The sequence below is a fragment of the Durio zibethinus genome, chromosome 10 (assembly GCF_047325235.1).
Source record: "Durio zibethinus cultivar Kanyao isolate XHJ-2024 chromosome 10, ASM4732523v1, whole genome shotgun sequence".
In the NCBI taxonomy this organism is placed as follows: domain Eukaryota; kingdom Viridiplantae; phylum Streptophyta; class Magnoliopsida; order Malvales; family Malvaceae; genus Durio; species Durio zibethinus.
Genome location: NC_143171.1, coordinates 4250616 through 4271742, shown reverse-complemented (window position 1 = coordinate 4271742; position 21127 = coordinate 4250616). Strand labels below are relative to the sequence as shown.

Here is a 21127-nt window from a genome sequence, read left to right as displayed (position 1 = left end):
TTTATTTTTTTCTCTTGCATATTTAAATAATTTTTTATAAAAATTTATATTAATATGTATTTTTTTAATAGAAATGTATTGATTTTAATTAATTTAAAATAATAATTTATATTATTTAATAAAAAATTTGTTTATTAAATATATAAAAATATATATAAAGTATGATACGAGACAAGTATTATATTACTTGACTCTATTTTTATACCTAATAAAAATTTAAAATTATATCTATCTACATCTTGATATTCATAATATAATATTTATTTTCATCTCTGTTTGAATAAAAAGTCAAATTTTTTCATTAAAAATGAATAAGATTGATATCCTTGTAATAAAAGTAACTTAGGTAGAAATTATTATACTTTCTAAAAATTTAAAATTTAGTATTTATATTACAATTAATACAAATTTAGTCCTTATATTATTTTGATTTGACAATTATAATTTAATCACTAACTCTCTCAATTTTTTATTGTTAAAAATATTGATATAATTGTTGACTTTGTTGATGTGATATTAATTTATTAATATGATAATTGAGATTAATAAAATCAATTGTTAAATTATACAAATTGTTTATGAACTCATATAAAATTTGAAATTTTAGTCTTTATACTAGCAAAAAATTTAAAATTTAGTCCTTATATTCATACGAAATTTGAAATTTAATTTTTTTAATATAAAAAATATTTTTAATTTTAGAAAATTTTTAGTTTTTCAAATATTAAATTTCAAAAATTACCACAATAATTTCTCATAGTATTATATCACAATATTAAAAAATATATCATAATATTCTATCATAATTTTCATATATTGTCACTATATTTATCTCAAATTTTTGTCAATTATGTAAAATAATGTTACTAGTTCTATCATTATTTTTTTGTTATATTCTGTCATAAAATATAAATCTGTTACTAGTTTTGTGATACTTTTTTATTATAATTATAATATATTACGATCATATGAAAACAATATTTATACCAATCTATTAAAAATTTATCATAAATTTATCAAATACAAATATGTCACTATCTATTTTTATTAAAACTATTATTCTTTATTAATTTATTAAATAAATTAGGATTATAATTACATTCCATAAAGATAAAATTATCTATCAAATTACGATTTTATTTCTTCAAATTAAACCCTATTTAAATGATTTTTTATAATCAAATATAGATTTAAGATTCTAAATACATTAAAGTAATTTACCAAACTTAATGTGCATTGGCATTAAAATTAATCTTATTATTTAATTTAATATAATTATTTAGATAAATTTTTTTTGTAAAGATAAAAAAAATTAAAAGTTGTTATTATAATACACGATATTGATATTTTGATTTATCAAATAAATTATTTTTTTCTTTCGTTTTATTAAGATTCAAAATTCGTATTTCAAATGGATAAAAACTTGTCCTTCACAAGAATTTAAGTTTAAATATTTTATTTTATTTTATTGAATGGAATCATCATTTCATTCACAGTCTATTTCAAATTAATTACAAATGTAAATATATTCAAGAGTTTGGTTCATTATAAATTTTGTTATATGATATATTTAAATTAATTAAAATAATATTAATTTTGATATATTAATTTAAATTATTAATATTATAATTAATTAATATAAAAGATAAAATATTGTTATTCATATGATATTATTAATAATTAATTATATACAATAAAAACTAATATATTTCAAAAAATATTTTTATATTTATGGAATTAAATTTTTCTAGTTCCTCTAACATACAAAATTTTTTTATGTTTTAAAATATTAAATTAAATTTGGTACGAATATGAAAACTAAAATTTAAATTTTATATGAATACAAAAATTATTTACATAATTTAATAATTGATTTTATTTATTCAAGTTATCACATCAGTAAGTTATCGTCGTATCAAAAAAATTAATGTCTATATCATCAAATCAACGATTACATCAACATTATTGACGGTAATAATTTAATGGGATTAAAATTATCAAATTAAAATAATAGGTAACTAAATTTATATGAATTACAATATAAAAATTATCTAAATTTTTACAAAATACAAAAACCTCTCACATAATTTAACCTATAATAAATCATTAATGGTGCCTGTTAGTCCAATATGGGATGTCAATTTTATTTGTACCTAATAAAAACTTGATTTTTTATCTGAATGAAAATGAGGAAGGATATTATATTATTAACATGGAGATAACGATGGATATGATTTTAAATTTTTATTGAGGATAAGGATAGGGATGGGTATTATAGTACTCGTTTTATATCTATACCTTATATATATATTTATATATATATATATTTAGTAAATAGATTTTTTATTAAATAATATAAATTATTATTTTAAATTAATTAAAATTAATATATTTTTATTAAAAATATATTTATATATATTTATAAAAAATTATCTAAATATATAAGATAAAAATAAAAAAATAAAATTTTGTTTTTATTTTTTTTAAATTATGAGTACGAAAAATTTACGTATTTATAAAAATAAAAATAAAGATAAATTTAAAATATTTATTAAATATAAAAATAAAAATAAAAAAATAATTTACCTTACCTAAATCCCATCCATTAACACCCCTACACCAATAATGACACTCATTTATCATACGAGCTAGTTTCTCCCTTTGCGCTTAATTTTCCCAGGGAAGTATTGATACGACGTTCTGCTTTCTTGTGGCCGTCATTGGAGTAGAGCTTCGATGCACTCCTGAGTACAACATCAAGGTTCCTACGCTTTTTTGAGGAATTAAAGGCTGAGCCTGAAAGGATAAAACCATGGTCAATTTGGTGGCCCCTCCTGTTAGGAGCTGGGCCCTCTTTCCTTTCATATCGATGTCTGTCTTTTGGGTAGGACGGCTGGACTAGCAACACTTGCAAAAGCTTGTGTACTACAATAACAGGACTTTTTTTAGTTGCAATTGTTTCTTCTTTCGGCCAATTTTAGTTTCAAATCAATTGTTGGAAAACAAATAGACCACTTGCAAACAAGCCCCTTCTACTTTCTTTTTTCGCCTCCTTCTACTTTTCCACTTTTCCTACAAACAGGCCACTTAAAGGGGAAAAAAAAAGGTCGTTTCTTTCAATTTTCACTTCAACTTTCTACCCCTACATTTATGTCCTTACAGGTTGCAATGTAAAGCCCAAAGTTTAAATTAGTTAATTTTTTTAATACAATCGATGATATTTTTCAAATTTTATTTAAATTTAATTTTTTTAAATGGATTTGATATATAAAATTATAATAAAATAAGATAAAATAATATTATAAATAAAATTATATTGAATAACATCATTTTATCATGTATTTAATGTATCGAAAAAATAAAATAAGATAATTTTATTTATTAATCAAAATTATCTCTCTCAAAATTTGTATAATTTAAATTATTAATGTCATTTTTAAAATTATAATAAAATATGTAAATTTAATTTTATGAATTAAAAATGATTTTTACTATTTTATAAGGATTGAATTATCCTATAACAGTAAGGTGATTAATTTTTTTTATAATCATATCATTTTCTTTAAATACATATTAAATATAATATAATATAATTACCATCTTATCTTATCTATCACTTTAAATATTAAACATGACCCTTTCGAACTATCATCTATCAGAGCAAATTTAGTTGAGCTGCAGATGTTCAATTGGTATTGATGGAGTCATTATATGTAAACTTTTGTCCATGTTTTGGAGCACACTGTGCTCCGTTGGGAAGAAGGCCCAAATTAAATTAACAAGGACCTTGGGAAACACTTAATGGATCCAGATAATTTTATCACGTCAATTATGGCCCAATTCTGGTTCTGCCCCAAAGTTCCCTGCCTCTCGTCACTGTGATTCGCTAGTATGCATCGGTTTTTCTATTGAAATTGATGATGTTGGATTCAATTTTTTTTTTAACGTGGTATTTTTATGTACATGATCAATAATTTTTTTTTTAATGTGTCAAATTTTTTTAAAGATGTTGTAGTTAAAAATGATGATGATTTTTTTATGTCAACTTTTTTAAATTGTTTATTTTATCTCTGTGTTTTGATCAAAAGATAAAATTAATATTTTGATTTTAATATATTCAAATTAAATTCTTATATATTAATTAATTGTTAAATTTAGGATTTGAATTAATATAAGAGAAAAAAACAAAAAAAAAAAAGATTTTAAGTGCAAACTAGTTAGGTCATAATCAAATCAGAGGATGAGTCAACGTATGGGATGCTCCAAACCCATATTCCAAAACGACACTATTTTAACATGTTATAAAAACAAAATAAAAAATTAGCTTTTTTTTTTTTTTCATCTTTTTCTCTTTGTTTCTCTCTATTTTCTCTCTTCTTTCTTTTTGCAAGTCCTGTTGAAAAAATTCAACAATCCCGAATTCGATGAGATTTTTGGAATCTAACAATTGAAAATTTCAATTGTCGCTAAAAATTTTATCTCAAAACCCAAGAGCCACTAACATCCAAAAATCGACCACTAACACAGTCGTGAGCAATTGTCTATTGAACACCAACCATAAAAATCTTTTTTTTTTTTTGGATAAAAACAACACCCTCTTTTCACTTTTCTAACCTAAATTCTTAAATCCCTCAACTAAATGCAAATCTTATCTCAAAATTAAAAGCACCAACCATCTATTACATCGTGTATCATCTCCCAAAGCAAAACCAAAACTCTACTAAAATTTCACTTTTCTTATCCCCACCCTAAAAACTGAATAAAATGCTTTAAAATTTCTATATCCAAAACCTCTAAAAAATGAAAATTTTCCTAAAAAAATGCTACTATTGATTGTGTTTGTTTTTGCTGTGTTTTTTTGTTGATTGTTTCTATTATTGATTGTATATCATGATTTGCTAGGTTTCTGGATTTGTATATTGTGCAAGTAGCTGATGTTGATGGATCATTATGAGAGGAAGAAATGGAACAAAAAAGGAATCAATATTATGACTTTTAGGGTAAGAAAAGTTCTATCGAAACTCTAAATTGATCTGTGACATTTAAATTTAATATATCTGCTTGTATTTTTAAGGTCAAAATTTTGAGAATTAAGATAATCCAGGTAATGTGCAGTTTAGCAATGTCAACGTGGTACTTTTCAAACCATTAAATGTGAAAAAAGAAAGTTGAGCCTCTCTTTCATACCGGAAATTAAGGTATAACAGCTCTACTCGCGTGGACCATTGTAGGGTAGAGCATTCAATGTGTTGTTCTACCCATTTTCCAGGACATTTTGATCTCGAAGAGCTGATTTGTTGCCCATACAGACTTTCTGGTGTCAAGGGATATAGCTAATTTCTCCAACGGCAACCCAAATGCTTTCAAAAAGTATTGAATCCAGTTTGCTAACAATCATGAATTAGGGCCTAATTCTTGGTGTCCAGGCACCTAGAGATGGTGAGTATGTCAAGGTATTTAAAAAAAACAAAACCGTGAGTAAAATTGCGTTAAGTTTTTAAAACGGATAATATTTTATAATAAATATAGTCTTTCTTCTACGAGCTTAAGTTATGAAAGAAAGAGAACAAGGAAATAAAAAGAAAGTACCAGTGACAATTGAACTTTTTACAGGACAATTAATGGTGTTTATATCGATCTATTATGCACTTTTGCATTTAACATTTAGGGTAGACCTCGTACAAAAATTGTCCTAGCTCTATCGTATCTTTGTTTTATTGCGGTAAATCACTAATGTATTATATATTGAATCGTTAATGGTTCTACTCACTTTTAATGGCTTAAACACCATAATCACTTTATGATATAAAGATCCTTCAAACTAGCTTTTGAGGTGTAATCCATGAATAGGGACATGAAATCTAAAAAAGAAAAAAAAAAGGAACTTGGGCACTATAAATCGGCAAATTAAAATGCCCATCATGAAATAATTGTAAGAACGATGTCCTACCAACCAGATGTAATGACACCCCCATTGGACACTGATTTCCTCATTCACGATCGTCTCTTGGTCCAGTTCAACTTTTCTTACCCTTTCAATTCATAAAAGATGATGACTTGATTTACGTTGGACCTTCCATATCTTTTTTTTCGATTATTATTATTATTATTCTCTATTAACCTACTCTTTTTTTTTTTATTGAGAGAGGGGACACTGTATATTAGACGGTCGTGACTTATGAGTATTCCTGGCGTAGAGTGCATTTGAATTGCTAATGAACCTCTACCGGTCCACCTCCGGTGGAGGTTCGGTTGCAATGAATTTCAATGCCGACTGATCGGTTGAAATTAAATGGGTTTGCAGCGTAGTGAGATTGGTGACAGTTGGTTATTGAATTTTTTTGTTTACTTTAATTTTTTTCTTTTTTCATTTTTGTCCTCGTCCTTGTGTTTTAAATCGAAAAAAATCTTTTAATTTTATTTTTTATTTTAAAATTATAAAATTATTTTATTAATTTAATACAATAAATAAATTTTATTATACAATACATTAAAAATAATTTAAATAAATTTTGTAAATGTTAAATAATTTAAAATTTTATTATTATATATAATTTTAATTTAATATTCTTAATAATTATTTTTCTTTTTACTATAACTTATTTTACCGTTATTATTATATTTATATCTAAACACTTATTTTTATCATTAATTTTAATTTATTATTATAATAATTAATTTTATTTTTATCACTATTTTTAATCTCATACTAATATCATTATCCAGAAAAACACGTCAAGATTACGACCTACTTTGAATTTTGAAACTGTTTGCTTGGCCCGGCAAAGAAGGCAGAATTAATGTAGTCACTCCGTCAGGGTCTACCTACTTATCTCATGTGACAATACAATGCTACCTAGATTTTTTGCAATGTGAAATGGAAACTTTTGTAGAATACTGAAACAATTTAATGAACCGCATGAACCTGCTTTTACAACTGATCGGGGAGTATTAAAGGAAAAAAAATAGCATAAACTAGGCAGTTGAACTTCACCAGAATTACCTGCACCATGTTTATTTAGATTAGAGATAAAATACTCTCTGTATGAAGAGATATGAAGAGATTATTTTTTATATACTCTGCTTCCTGGCATGAAATGAGTGCATTTCACCTGTCATTATTTTTACTACAATATTATAATTACTCAATCATGATAAAAAATTATGTAATATAAGATTTATATAAAATTTTGATAGAATTTATATAAAAAATTATGCATACTCTCATAAAATAGGACAATAATCTTTATAGTACAAATTATAGGCTAAATAGGTGGAATCATGGTGAAATTACTATACTGATAGCTGGATCCTCTCCTAGATTATCAAAGAGTCTCTTGCATATATATATATATGCTTCACTCTTTATACAATCTAGGAGAAGATCAACCTACTAGTATCGTGTCATAATCCCGGATATTTAGCCTGATCTGTACCATTGACATAATTAGGTTAATGCATCCAACTCCAAATTCCTGTCAAAAGTTTTAGTTTCAAATTATCAAACACAAATTAGATTTCAATCTCCTGATTTACAAATCATAGAACAGAACATCAAGGCTGAAACATATGCATTCAACTAAAATCATATTAAGAAAGACATTGGATTTCTGGCACTGTGTTTTTCACTGCAAACATCTGAATCAAGTATATGGACAAACTCTAGCTCTATCAACAATTAATATATTGTAACATGTAAATTCTCCAACACCAGCCAAAACCTCTCCGGCAAATTCCATAAAATTTCACTTAGAAAAAAGTACCTTTTCCCTTTGTAACAGCATAGCTCTTGCTCCTTGGGAAAACATCAGTCTTCACTTTGATATCTTCTTCGAAGTCACAAGGCTTGTCTTCATCAATCCTCCCAATCCCAACACTGTAACTTCTAGGCATATTATTTGCTCCGGTCGTCGGCGACAGCCTTGCTTGTTGTCTACGATGAAGGTCCAACTGAACCTTGTTGCTCAAACTCCTTGTTGAAGCAGCCCTGACAAGTTCCCTCAAGTCATCATCACCGTTGCCCGATTTCGTTGAGCTGACACTATAGCTCCTAGGCACAGTATTAATTTGGCCTGTAGGGCAACCCATAACCGTGCCATACCCAATCCTGTCCGAGTATTCTGTCATGCTTTTTATATAGAAATCCCTGGCCTTGATCAGAAACCGGAGGGGCGCCTTTAGATATCTGCTTAGTTTGCTTTCTTTGCTGGCCTTCTTGCTCATATTGCTGTTTTCACAAACAAAGAAACAATGGAGTTCAAAATTCTTGGATGGATGATACAACTCGATTGATTGAAAGCTATACATATAAAGAAAAACAGGGTCGCTTTGGCTGTTCTTTATATAAAGGAGAGGGCTTGAGCACTATAATTACAGAGGAGTGGTCAATCTTGCATGAAAGCGATTTGGATGTTCTTTATATTAAAAAGAGGATTGCTTGGCAGCCTCCAACGAACCGTTTGGGGGATATGAAATATTGTAAGGAATTTATAGACTTTGTCAAGGCAATGCCGAAGGTATGTTTTCATAATTCAAACAAGGTAGAACAATACATAATAGAAAATCCAGTATATTAGCTAAATATTGTTTTCACCGGAGTTAAATTACAGTATGTTTGGCTGAAAAGATTGAAATAGTAGCCTGGTTCAAAGCAAGGACTTAAGTCAATAATTGAATCATTATCTTTCCTTTTCTTGCACTCAAATATTGTCCATTATAATTAGATTGAGTGAGCTTTCAAAGTTATGAACAATAACAGTGGAGATGAAGCGGACATAATTATACGTTTTGAATTCTGTACAAAGATCATTGTGTATTTCTTATGAAAAATTATTTGACATATTATTTGTGAAATTTTTTAATTTTACAAGCAAAATTAATATAATGATAAGTATATAAATATTTTAGATTAATTTTTTATTTTTAAATGTATCCTAAAATATATATATGTTATTTTATTAATCTTTTTTATAAAATTAAAAAATTTCAGAATAAAATGGTAATTTCACATTATTTATTCCAGAGAAAGCAACAATAAATTATTATGACCATTAAACTTTCTTTTTTAATAAGATATCTATTTCAGACAACTTTTTATAAAATAATTAATATGGTTGAAATCCCCTTTTTATGAGGATATTTATTGTTTTGAAATGAAAAGGACAAACAAACCTATCCAATTTGGTTTCTTTCCCCATAATTGCAGGCTGAATTTTTTATTTTATGGGGAAATTAAAAAAAAAAACAATATATATTTTACATTTTTAGAGTTTTTTTTTTACTTTTTTATATTCTTTTTTACCATGAAATGAGAATTAAACTTCAAAGCAATTTTTTAATATTCAACAGATTTTTTAAAACAATTAATTTACCACTTGAACCACGCACCAATGAACTACTTTTGCTTCGAATAATGAGATAATGGTGCACTTACCTTCATCTAATATTTAATTTATTTTTTAATAAATTCCTAAAAATAATTCAGACGTAACTATTCTTTTGTTAATCATACATAATTAATTAAATGTCATATTTTTGGCACATGAAAATGACTTTTAATTTGTTAACAGTTGTGAAATCTATTAATAAAATATTTGATTCTTAATTTTAATAATCAAAATTCGACCGTTGATAATTTTAATTATAAAAAAATAACCCTCAATTTTTATTGTATGATATGGAAAAAAACAAACGAAAAACATAATCTTTATGAGATTTTAAAGGTAATAAGTTTCCAAAAATAATATTAATAGATATAAAATAATATCCTATGTTCCGATTAAGAACAAATGAAGTTCGTTCTTATTATCTTGTCTGTTTAGCCCTTGTTGTTGTTGTTGTACTTAACTAATTATAATTATTTTAAGAAGTCAAACCCACATTGAAGATTAGCTACTTAATTCTATGTTAATTTTTTTGTCATTTTATATTTGGTGGAGATTATAGTTTATGATCTATCAAAGTTATGAACTACAGCTTCTTTTATAACTAATAATAATAATAATAATACTTATCTTCTTATAAGTATAAACAAACAAATTTTTTATATAGGCAACCTTTCATGATCTGAATGATTGATTTAATTTTGGCGCTTAATTGATCTTTAAAAAAAAAAAATCGGTGGATTTTCAATCATATGCAAGCAGCCAAGTGAAAAGGTTTTGTTAAATAGAACAATTTTTCTTGTAATAATAAAATAATAGAGATTCTGAAAATCAAATTGATCAATTTGTTCATCCAATCACTTGAACATGAATTAACATTTTTTAAAATTTACTTATCTTTTAACCAATTATCTACAATGTCAATAACACCAAAAAAATATTTCAAATTAAAATTTATAATTATATCCACTTGAATTATTTTGCCAACTTCATGGATTCCATTGAACAAAAAGAGTTGACTGTGTCATCAGCAAGCTAAGCTGGCTTGCATCTGTAATTTACAGTTAATAATGCAGTGAGGCGGACAAACAAATTTCAAACTTCCAAGTGGAGCTTCTTACTTCATACTTCTGATTTAAAAAGTTGATATGATTTTGTTTGAAGGGAGAAGATAGATTAAATTATACAAAGTTAGAGCTTGAATTGAGCTGAAGACTTAAATTTAAAACTTGTTCAATTCTTGTTGTTAATTGCTTGTTTGAAGCAGAAGCAGGAAGCTTTTATTAGTTAAAAATTAGAAGCTCCATGAAAACTGATCGGAAGACTTGAAGTAGTTCAACTGCAAAGGCCAAAGATATATATATTATAAATAAACATTCAAAAAAAATCTTAGATCTGCCATTGTAGGCCTGTTTGATGAAGATTTCAGTGTTCTATATGGATAGCCAGTCTGTTAATCAATGATCAATGCAAGCACACATGGGACTCAAACCCACATTAGCCTGATTAGAAGTTAGTTGCCGTATCCATTAGGCCAAGGATGCTTGTTGCAGGTATGGCTATGGGTGCCCATTAACAGCTCTAAGTTGTATTCCAATTTAGCTGTCTTATCCTGCATGCAAAATTTTGTTTGTATGACAGACAAGTTTGTCAACTATAGGACATCATAGACAATTGCGGAAACGGAAAATAAGGTTCACGAGAATTGAATTGTAATTCATCCTTTTGGGATGTTAGGATTAGTGCTTGTTTGAATCCAAAACTCATGCTTTATATGTGCCATCAAAACACTTATGTCCAAATTTCAAATTTTGTAATGAAAATTTAAATGCTAATATACTAAGCATTAAGATGAAATTTTAAATTTCCTTAAAAATGAAAAGTTATGATTTAAAATTTCTTTTATCGAAACCCACTTTTCCTTTTTGATATATGCAATCAAGTACATTTTTTTGTTCTTCTAGCATTTTTTAGGTTCACTTGGTAGATTTTCATCATGTCACAATTGCATTTTAAATTGAATCTCTTTAATCATAAAACTATATTAATAAAAATCTCTCTGACTTTACCAAATGAACTCTTACGTTCGTTGCTAAATGATTGTATATGAAGTACTTAAAGATGTGTTTAGTACACATGATTATGATATAATAAAATAAGATGATATTACAAATAAAATTAGACTAAATAATATCATTCTATATTGTGTTTGATGTATGTAAAAATTAAGATAAAATAATTTATTTATTGCTCAAAATTATCTTTCCTCAAAATTTATACAATTTAAATTATTAATGTAATTTTTAAGAGTATAATATGATATGTAAGTTCAATTATATGAATTAAAAATAATTCTCTTCATTTTTGAAAGATTAAATCATCTTATATCAAGAAGATGATTAATTCTCTTTATAATCTTATCTCTTTTTTTATATATAAATTAAATATAATATAAAATATTTATCATTATATTCTATCTACCATCTTATAAACCAAGCATAACTTAAAGAATATTAGTTAGCACTAATCAAAGAAAAAGAACTTACTAGTCAGCATTGAAGCCTAGATAGCCCAAAGCCCAAAGGTATTTACTGGACCAATTTCGTTGATCTGAAGAGAGTTTGAAATCAGGCTTGGATTCAACGATGTAAATGGGCATTGCCCACTATTCTATGGGCTTCTTTCGCTTTTGTATCTCTAATTATAATTACTACTATATGTTAGTGCCAATAATTATTCCATTTTGGATAATCAATTTTTGACAATTGATAAAATAAGATTTTTATGTACAATCACATCCCTTGTATCACTTTTATTTTAATTTGTTTTGCTTTTCAAACCAAATTTTAAACAAGAAAGATTTAAACCTTAGATAGTGATCTTTTTTATAAAGTGATAATAAAAATGAGGTTATGGTTCAACATTTCAAACCATAACGTTCTTAGGCTATTAACTTTAATTAATCTAAAAATCACATTAAATTAAAAAAAATTTAGCTAGATTAAGATTTTCTTGAATTTTCACACACATACACAAAAACAAATTAAAAACCCAAAAAAAAAATCACAATTTTGTGGGTCATGTGACACCCCTATATGGTAGCATATGCTCATGTGATTCCCTAATGTTTTAGGCATATGAAAAACTTAGATTTGAGATTCATTGAAAACCCATTTCTCGATTTCTTCCCTCTTAAATGAATCTTGGAATGGATTAATACTATTAAAAAAACATATGAATTCAGACAAAAATACCTGTCAAACCTTAAATAAAGCAATTAATCAAATTAAATCCAACCATTTTGATCAAGTACGGAATTTACTCAAAATTTAAGAAAAATATCACATTTATTTTATGAAATTTTTAGACTTTAAATAATAAAAAATAAAAAATAAAATGCTTTGTTCTTATTTATAAAATTAAAAACAAATATCGTTATTATATAAAAAACAAACTCGATCTTTAATATTGTTGATGGTTTGCTGGGGTTAGGGTGACTGGACGTTTGCAGAAAAATTGGTCAATTGAATGTTTTGGAGGCTTAAGTGACTTGTAAGAGAAATAACGATATCGATCAGAGGGTATTGGAGGTAATTTAAAAGCACATTTTGATATTCATATCAGCAAAATATAGTAAATGGTAAGAGCCCGCTTTTCTAAGGTTTCGATTTTAAATATTATGAATGAAAAAAATAAATTTAAATAAATTTATTTTATTTATAGGATTTAATTTAAGTTGATTTTAAATTAATCAAAATTTAAAATAATTATCAAACATAAAAAAATTTTAAAAAAAAGTTAATAAAAGTTAATAAAGAGTTTAAAATAAGAATAATGTATTCTTATCTTATTTTTAATAATGAATTAGTGCTAACATTATCAACTAATTTGTGCTGACATTTCAATTGCATGATATTGCTTATGCGTTGGATCAATTGAAATAATGATATGATGATCCAAAGGGGTTGATTTGACATTAGATATTGATTAAAAAATCATTGTTTAACAAATAACCTTGTTATAATCAATTCAAATTTAAATTCATTAATTGATTTAATTTTTGGGCCAAACAATAATTCATTTAATTAAAAAAATTAATTTTGAGAAGCCAGTATCCCCTTTTTCCCACCCCAACTCTTTGAAACCCTAACCACCCAATGCACCAACCCGAAGTATGTACCACACTCGCTGCTATCAAAAAAGAGAAAAATTAAAAAAAAATCCTTAAGAAAAATACTTATTTCAAATAATTAATTATTTAATTGTAAAAAAGAAAAAGTAAACAGATAAGAAACTCCATGTGGCAGGTTGTGATTGGTTGGGTATGGAAATCGGGGCACAGGTGGTCAAAGCAAAGACCGGATAAGCCAAACAGCAGAGGCGTCCAGTCAAAGCAAAACTGTCACGGTCAAATGCTTTGCTGGCACTTTACCTAAAATAAACAAATAAAAATAGAAAATCAAAAATAAAAAAAAAAGAGTTGGGGGAAGTTCCCCATAGTGGGCCCCCACGAGGGCCCTTTTATATCATTGATTTTTTTTTTCTCGTTTCTTTATAGTACAAAAGAGAATTAAAAATCTTACCCCAAAAAAGAAAAAGAGAATTAAAAAGAAAAAAAAACTTTGCTTTTAGTAAAATAATGACTAAAATATTGGATTAGTTAAATCGAGATGTGGATTTAGGTTTAAGTAAAGGCTAAAGACTGATAAATATTTTTTCACATTTGCCCGTGGGGGTTTTGGTTGTGGACTATAGTGAAATTGGACCAGCTTTTTTCTTCGTGCGGGTACCCTTGTTTCATGGTAAAAGACTATTTGGTCCTTTGGATTATATTTCACCAAAGTTCTTTTTTTTTTTAATTTCAAAATTTGGCTTAAAAAGTTCTAAATTAGCAAAACCTTAAGATGATTAGTGCATTAATCATTCAAATATCTTCAGTTTTTTAGATTATTAGCTTTAAAATTGGATTGTGTCCACGTAAAATATGTGGATGAAGTTTTAAGGTGAGAAGAGATTCTTTTATAGCTAAAAAACAAACATCAAATTATAAACTTGAAGATTTGGAACCCATTTTCCTGTTTTCAATAAAAAATCTTTTTTTAGAAGAAAAAAAAAATTCTTTGAATAGAAAATTCAATAATTCGAATAAAACTTACAAGGGATATAAATGGAAACTAACTTTTTGGTATACCTTTGCTTTTTAACTGTTAAACTATAGTACTTAAAAGCAAGTAATAGCGGGAGATTACGGCAAAGAACTGATATGACTGCACGTGTGGTGCGAGGGTCGAGGGGCTTAATTACCGGCTACTACCCGGGTCGAGGGTAACCTAATAATTTTCAACTTTTTTTTTTTTTTTTTAACTCTAGTAAAACTAAAACATTTCCTTATTTCAAATAAGCAAAAATAACATAACATAAAATAAATTATATTTTATTTTATTTTATTTTATTTTTATCCAGCAAACAACGGCCCCAAAAGACGAGCAGTAGGGAAGCCTTTACAGGACATGGCTTTTCTCTGCTCCTCTCTTTGGTGGTATGGTCTCTGTTGACAATAAAATTTTTCTCTTAATAATCTTTACTAAATCTTCAAATTTTCATATTTTGCTTATTGGGTGGTTTTTATTTTTCTAAATTTCTGTACCATTTTTGGTTGGGCTGGGAAGGAAAAACGGTTAATTGATTGCTTTTGTACTATGTTTTCACTGTCGATCTTTGACTGCTTTCCTTGGTAGTATCTTCCTTTTTTTTTTCTTTACTTATTTTTGCTGTTTTGAAGGCTTGAGATTCCAAGCAAACCTTTGTTTTGTTTTCTCTTTTTTGAAGCTTGAACAATAAGTGAAAGGTGGGAGCTTGATTATTGTGTGTTTATTGGTGATATTATTGTTATTATGATGATGGGAAAATGAGGGACTTTTGACCATAGAAAAGAGATCAGGATAAAGCAAAGGGAAAGGAACAGGGTAGTGAGATAGATATATGTGAGTTTGTTCAATAAAGAGGAAAAAAAAAGGTATTTTTCATGCTTTATGATTTGTCAATGAGAGAAGAATTGTGTAGAAAAACACCAACTTCCATCCTTCTTTTTTTTTGTTTTACATCTGTTATGTATAACCTAGATGTAATGTGCCTTGAAGGGTGCTTGTCACTGCTGTGAATTGAAAGTGTGTTGGGGGAGTGGAGGAGAGGTTTTAAAATCTTACTTTTTAGGTTCCTTGAGAATCTGTGTTGTTTTATTTTTTGGGGGAAAAGGGAGTGTTTCAAAGATGCCTATGTTTCAACCCTCAAGGAGGGACGGGGTTGTTGTTGCTGGATTTGAGGGTAGCGGTGATGGGCAGTTTCTAGATCTGGATACTGCTGTTAAAGATGGGGTTTTGGGTGGTGTTGTTGGTGCTGGAGTCATTGGTGCTGCTGTTGGTGAGAAATTGGATCTGAAGAAAATGATTGAAGAGCTTGATTTACCTGAGATTCCTTCTGTGTTTATTTGTCCAATCTCCCTTGATCCAATGCAAGACCCTGTTACCCTTTGCACTGGCCAAACTTATGAGAGGTCCAACATTCTCAAATGGTTCAATTTGGGGCACTATACTTGTCCCACTACAATGCAGGAGCTATGGGATGATTCTATTACCCCAAATAGGACCCTTTACCATTTGATTTATACTTGGTTTTCGCAGAAATATTCGCTTATGAAGAAGAGATCAGAGGATGTACAAGGAAGGGTAAGTGAGCTTCTTGAGACATTGAAGAAGGTTAAGGGTCAAGCCAGGATTCAAGCCTTGAAGGAGCTGAGGCAAGTTGTGGCAGCACATGATACGGCTAGGAAGACGGTGGTTGATGAAGGTGGGGTTTCTGTAATTTCATCCTTGTTAGGCCCATTTACGTCCCATGCGGTTGGTTCAGAAGCAATTGGGATTCTTGTCAATTTGGAGCTTGATTCAGAGTCCAAAACCAATTTGATGCAGCCGACAAAGATTTCATTGATGGTGGATATGCTGAATGAAGGGTCAGTGGAGACAAAGATCAATTGTACGCGATTGATGGAGAAGTTGTTGGAGGAGAAGGAATTTCGCTCAGAGAGCATTTCCAGCCATCGACTGTTGGTTGGGTTAATGCGCTTGGTCAAAGATAAGAGGCACTCGAGTGGAATTTTGCCTGGACTTAGCTTCCTCAGATCTATATGCTTGCATAAACAAGTCTGGAGTTTGATTGTGAGTATTGGAGCCGTTTCTCAATTGGTAGAATTGTTGCCTGCCTTGGAGACTGATTGCTTGGAATTAGCCCTCTTCATATTGGACACATTATCTTCTCTTCCGGAGGGTAAAGTAGCTTTGAAGGATTGCGCAAACACAATTCCGAATATGGTGAGGCTTTTGATGAGAGTTTCAGAAAGCTGTACTCAATATGCGTTGTCAATTTTGTGGTCTGTATGTAAACTTGCCCCTGAAGAATGCTCCTTAGTTGCTGTAGAAGCAGGTTTAGCAGCAAAGCTGCTTCTCGTGATTCAGAGTGGTTGCAATCCTGTCTTGAAGCAAAAGTCTGCAGAGCTCTTGAAGTTATGTAGTCTAAATTATACGGACACCATCTTTATTTCAAAGTGCAAGCTCACAAGGACAATCCAATGAGGGAAATTTTACTTTGCGATCTTTCATACAGCCTTTTGCTAATGAGGCAAGGGAGTTAAAGGGCCTGCCTATCCGGGTCAAAAAATCTTCCAAGATTGAACAATCATACATATGACTATATGAGAAGGGGGTTTGAACTTTGAGGTATGAATTAACTCTCCTCTATATATTTCAAGCACTTCAATTCCAGCAATTGATTCTACTTAAAGAACACTCATAATGTGGACAAGAAAACCACATTTCTTGCTGCAATGGAATTATGTCGAGTTCTCTTTTCCAATGCCTTGTCAAATAAACCCTTCTAAAAGAAGAGATGATGTAAAAATGTTTATGTGCAATGGACTAGTTTCGGGGTATATTGTTCGATAGCAATACGTTTAAGAAGAGTTCAATTTGTGCAAGACTATGGAGCTTGCAATTATATTGTAATAGACAAAGAATTGCTTTGCTCCATGGGCCCTTCTATCTCCCAAGTTGTTCCCATGGTAGGGGGCCTTCCAATTTTCTGTCTGGGTTGTAGTGGGAGTTTTGCTTTAAGCTCCACACAATCGTAGAAACTGGAATGTGTACAATGAAAGTAACCATTTCGTTTTTCGTTTCTTCTTATCTCATTTCTGTATTTTTGATTCATTTAAGATTTTGGTATCGTTGTCTTTCGCAGACAATTCAATTTAATTCATTGTTTCAAATCATGATGGATCCATGATCCTGGTTGCTAGGTTAGAATTTATAAAAAGTAAAGATAAAGAGAGGGACCAGCTTTTACACATGCGTTGAACTATTACTATTTTGGAGGTCCATTTATGTACTTTACATAGCCCTTTGTGGGAGAAGTTGAGGACAGCACCCATTGTCACCTCTCTTTCAATCACTGTTTCAATCACTGTTGTAACGAAAAGAGAGAAAAGAAAGTTGAGAACTTTCACTGCACAGATTGACAAGGAACTCCTATTTCAGATTGTAGTATTTGCCTGCGTAACCAATGCATCTGGCAGAAGCAAGTGCGTTAATTTTATCTGGAATTAGCCCTGGTAGTTTACGTTTTCGTGTAATATAAAATATTAATAATTTATATATTTATATTATGTTTTATATAAAAATAATGTTATAATTTATATTAATATGAAAATATAAAATATATATTTTTAATTTTGTTAGATTTATTTATAATTTTTTTTAAAATTTTAAATTATGTCATATTTATATTATTTATTTGTATAATTTTTATATAGTGTATTTATTGTATTTAAGATTGTCGGGAATATCTTGAATGAAGAAATCTCTCTTTCAATTAAGTTTTTTCACGTGCATCTATAGATATTTTCATTATTTCCTTTATCTCCAAAGATTTGTTGTGGGAGCTATTTGGTCTTTCTATTTATCAAAGAACAAAAAACATTAGCTGCATTTGGATACTTTTGGCTTTGTACAACTACTCTTTTGCTACTTCATTTCCTTCTCTTTCTCTGTTTGATTCAACATCAAAACAGCAAAGGGAAAGAACCCCTTTCCAAACCCTTCCTTGCCTCCTAAAGGGTCCCTACAATTTTAGGGGCCCATTGGCATCTTATCTTTGATCTTTGAATGACCGTTGAGACTCAGAACTATAGAAAAAATTTGCTCAATAATTTAAGACGAACCCATCTCGAATCTCTTCTGTTGCAATTATAATGACCTTGTATTTACATCCATTTGATTTTTTTAAAAATCTTTTTCATGTCTGGGAGTTTCTGGGTCTCTTTTGTATTTGTTTATTTGCATATAATTTTACTTTTTTTCATGCAGAGTGGGGCTAATTTAACCGTCAAATCTTGTGGGGTATTGGCAGCACCATTATTAGAAGAATCATTCACTCTAAGACCAAATGATTAAGATTGATAATGCACAAAAGGATGGTATTTTCAAACCCTTTGCCAATTGCCATCGTTTATAAATTATAATACTGAAAAAAAAGGGATAATTATCCTGTTTTTGATTGAGGGAATCAGTGAAGGCATAATAACAAGTTTCTGCATCTGTCTGAGACTTCATGGTGGAAACCGGGAAAGCAGGAAAGCCCGACTTCCTTTCCCCTCTATTTTTGTTATGTTTCTGAATCATCATTATTTTTCACTCTTGGTATTAGCATTGGCGGTTGTTTTGAACTTTAATCAATTAAATTGAATCGTTATCATTTTGATCATTAAAAATAAAAATTCAATATTATGTAAATATTGAATTCAAACTCACCTTGAAGATATTTGGTTCGCACTTGGTGTGTTGTAGTGGAGTCCATCAAATGATCTTTTCACAGCTAAGTGATTGTAAATTTCAAAAAGCCAACATTTCATACTTCGTAATTTCATCAAAATAGCTTTGCATCTTGAAGAATTATAAGCCAAATTATATTTTGCTTTGCTTTTGCACCATATTCGATCTTTGCACGAGTTAACAAAAATTTCAAATCAAGCGATCACTAAGCATAATACTATTCACACTAATTCGCAGTTTTGTTATTATCATTTCTAGTTTAAGACACATTCGCACATTCAATTATAAAACGTATTTTTTGATGTAACGAAAACCCTTTAATCAAATTCATAAATGAATCTTGGGTAAATCAAATGACCTAGGTGAAGAGGTAAAGAAATATCTTAAACTTGGAGTTATAAGGTATAGTGCATGGTCTTTTAATATAAAGGGGAAAATGTTATATTTTTAATTAAAGAAGAGTTAAGTATAGTTATGTATATGTTTTATATTCTCCAACTTCAATTTTCATTATTTCCAATATTTACTTGTTATTTTGACATGCATTTGTATTTTATCAATGAATATTATTGATTGTTATCTATATTATATATAAAACGAATTTTAAAAGTTAAAATAATGAATGACATGTATACTTTTGATAATCAGTAATCCTTGATAAATTTTTATAATTTTTATATAATTTTGATAATCTATTTGATAATATTTGATAAATTATAATGTAATTAATTTTTGATATAATTTGATAACCTTTCTAATAATGTTGTTATAATTTTGATAATCTTCATATGATTTGGATACTTTTAAATAAAATAATATTTAATATTTAATAGTACTAAATATAGTATTTTTTTAATTATTAAAAATTAATAATTGTTACTCAAATAAAATAATTTTAAATCATAAATTTTATAATAAAATCACTTCAATGATAAAATTATTATGGTGATTTTTATAAATAATATCAAACGTTAAAAATCAAACTTTTTTTTACCAACTAGAGTAATAATGGTTATTAATTTGTTTTTCTTAAGACAATATTATTAAATTAAGAGAAAAGGAAAGGAGAAACAAGCTCATTTAATAAAAAAAATTTTACATTAAAAAAAAGAGTGTGTTTGAGATTCATTTTCATCCTCAAATTTATAAAAGAAAACACATATGGGAGTAATTATATTGAGTGTCTATGTATCGTATACCAGCCCGTGATTGGTTCACGAGAAATTGGGAACTTCCCCGACTTTGGCTCACGTGTTCTCATGATTGGCTCGTGTCCTAGGTATTCATGCAAATAAATTGCGTGATACATAATTATTCGATGAAGCCACGGAAATATTTAGGTTGCAGAGTATAAAAAGTTCTTAAATTATAATTGAATGATTATTCAAGTTTTTATATTTTTATTATAATCAATCAATTCTTTCAATATTTATTTATATTTAATTAAACCCTTATTTGAATAAAAAATTAATACCTTTAATTTTTTTAATTAATATAAAATTTCATGTAATATTAATAAAAAATATAAAATTTTACCATATTACATAATTAATATATGTAAAAATTAAATAAAATAATTTTTACTCTATTTTCTTTCTTACTTTTTCTTTAAAATACATCTAAGAATTCAATTGATTATAATTTAAAAAATTATTTGATTTAATTTTTTACATGACTAAATTTTGTCAAATAAAAAATTCAGTTGAATCAAATTAAAATATTAAAAATTTGAGTGATTGTAATAAAATATTAAAATTTTAAATTATTATTGAATTATAATTTAAAAACATTTTAAACCCTTTTAATCAATTATGTATTTCAAATTTTCTATGATATATATAAAATGGTATATATAAAAGGTACTTT

General features: G+C 27.9%; 1 protein-coding gene and 1 pseudogene across 2 annotated transcripts; one reads left to right on the top strand and one right to left on the bottom strand.

Moving 5' to 3' along the window:
* Positions 1–7392: 7392 nt before the first annotated feature.
* LOC111292918 (uncharacterized) lies at positions 7393–8463 on the bottom strand. Its single transcript, XM_022885558.2, has one exon. It carries the CDS (start codon positions 8305–8307, stop codon positions 7750–7752), a length of 558 nt encoding a protein of 185 aa, XP_022741293.2. The 5' UTR covers positions 8308–8463; the 3' UTR covers positions 7393–7749.
* Positions 8464–14850: 6387 nt separating this feature from the next.
* LOC111292255 (U-box domain-containing protein 30 pseudogene) lies at positions 14851–17609 on the top strand (annotated as a pseudogene). The gene has a single exon (XR_016345604.1). The product of XR_016345604.1 is annotated as a U-box domain-containing protein 30 pseudogene (transcript).
* Positions 17610–21127: the final 3518 nt, after the last annotated feature.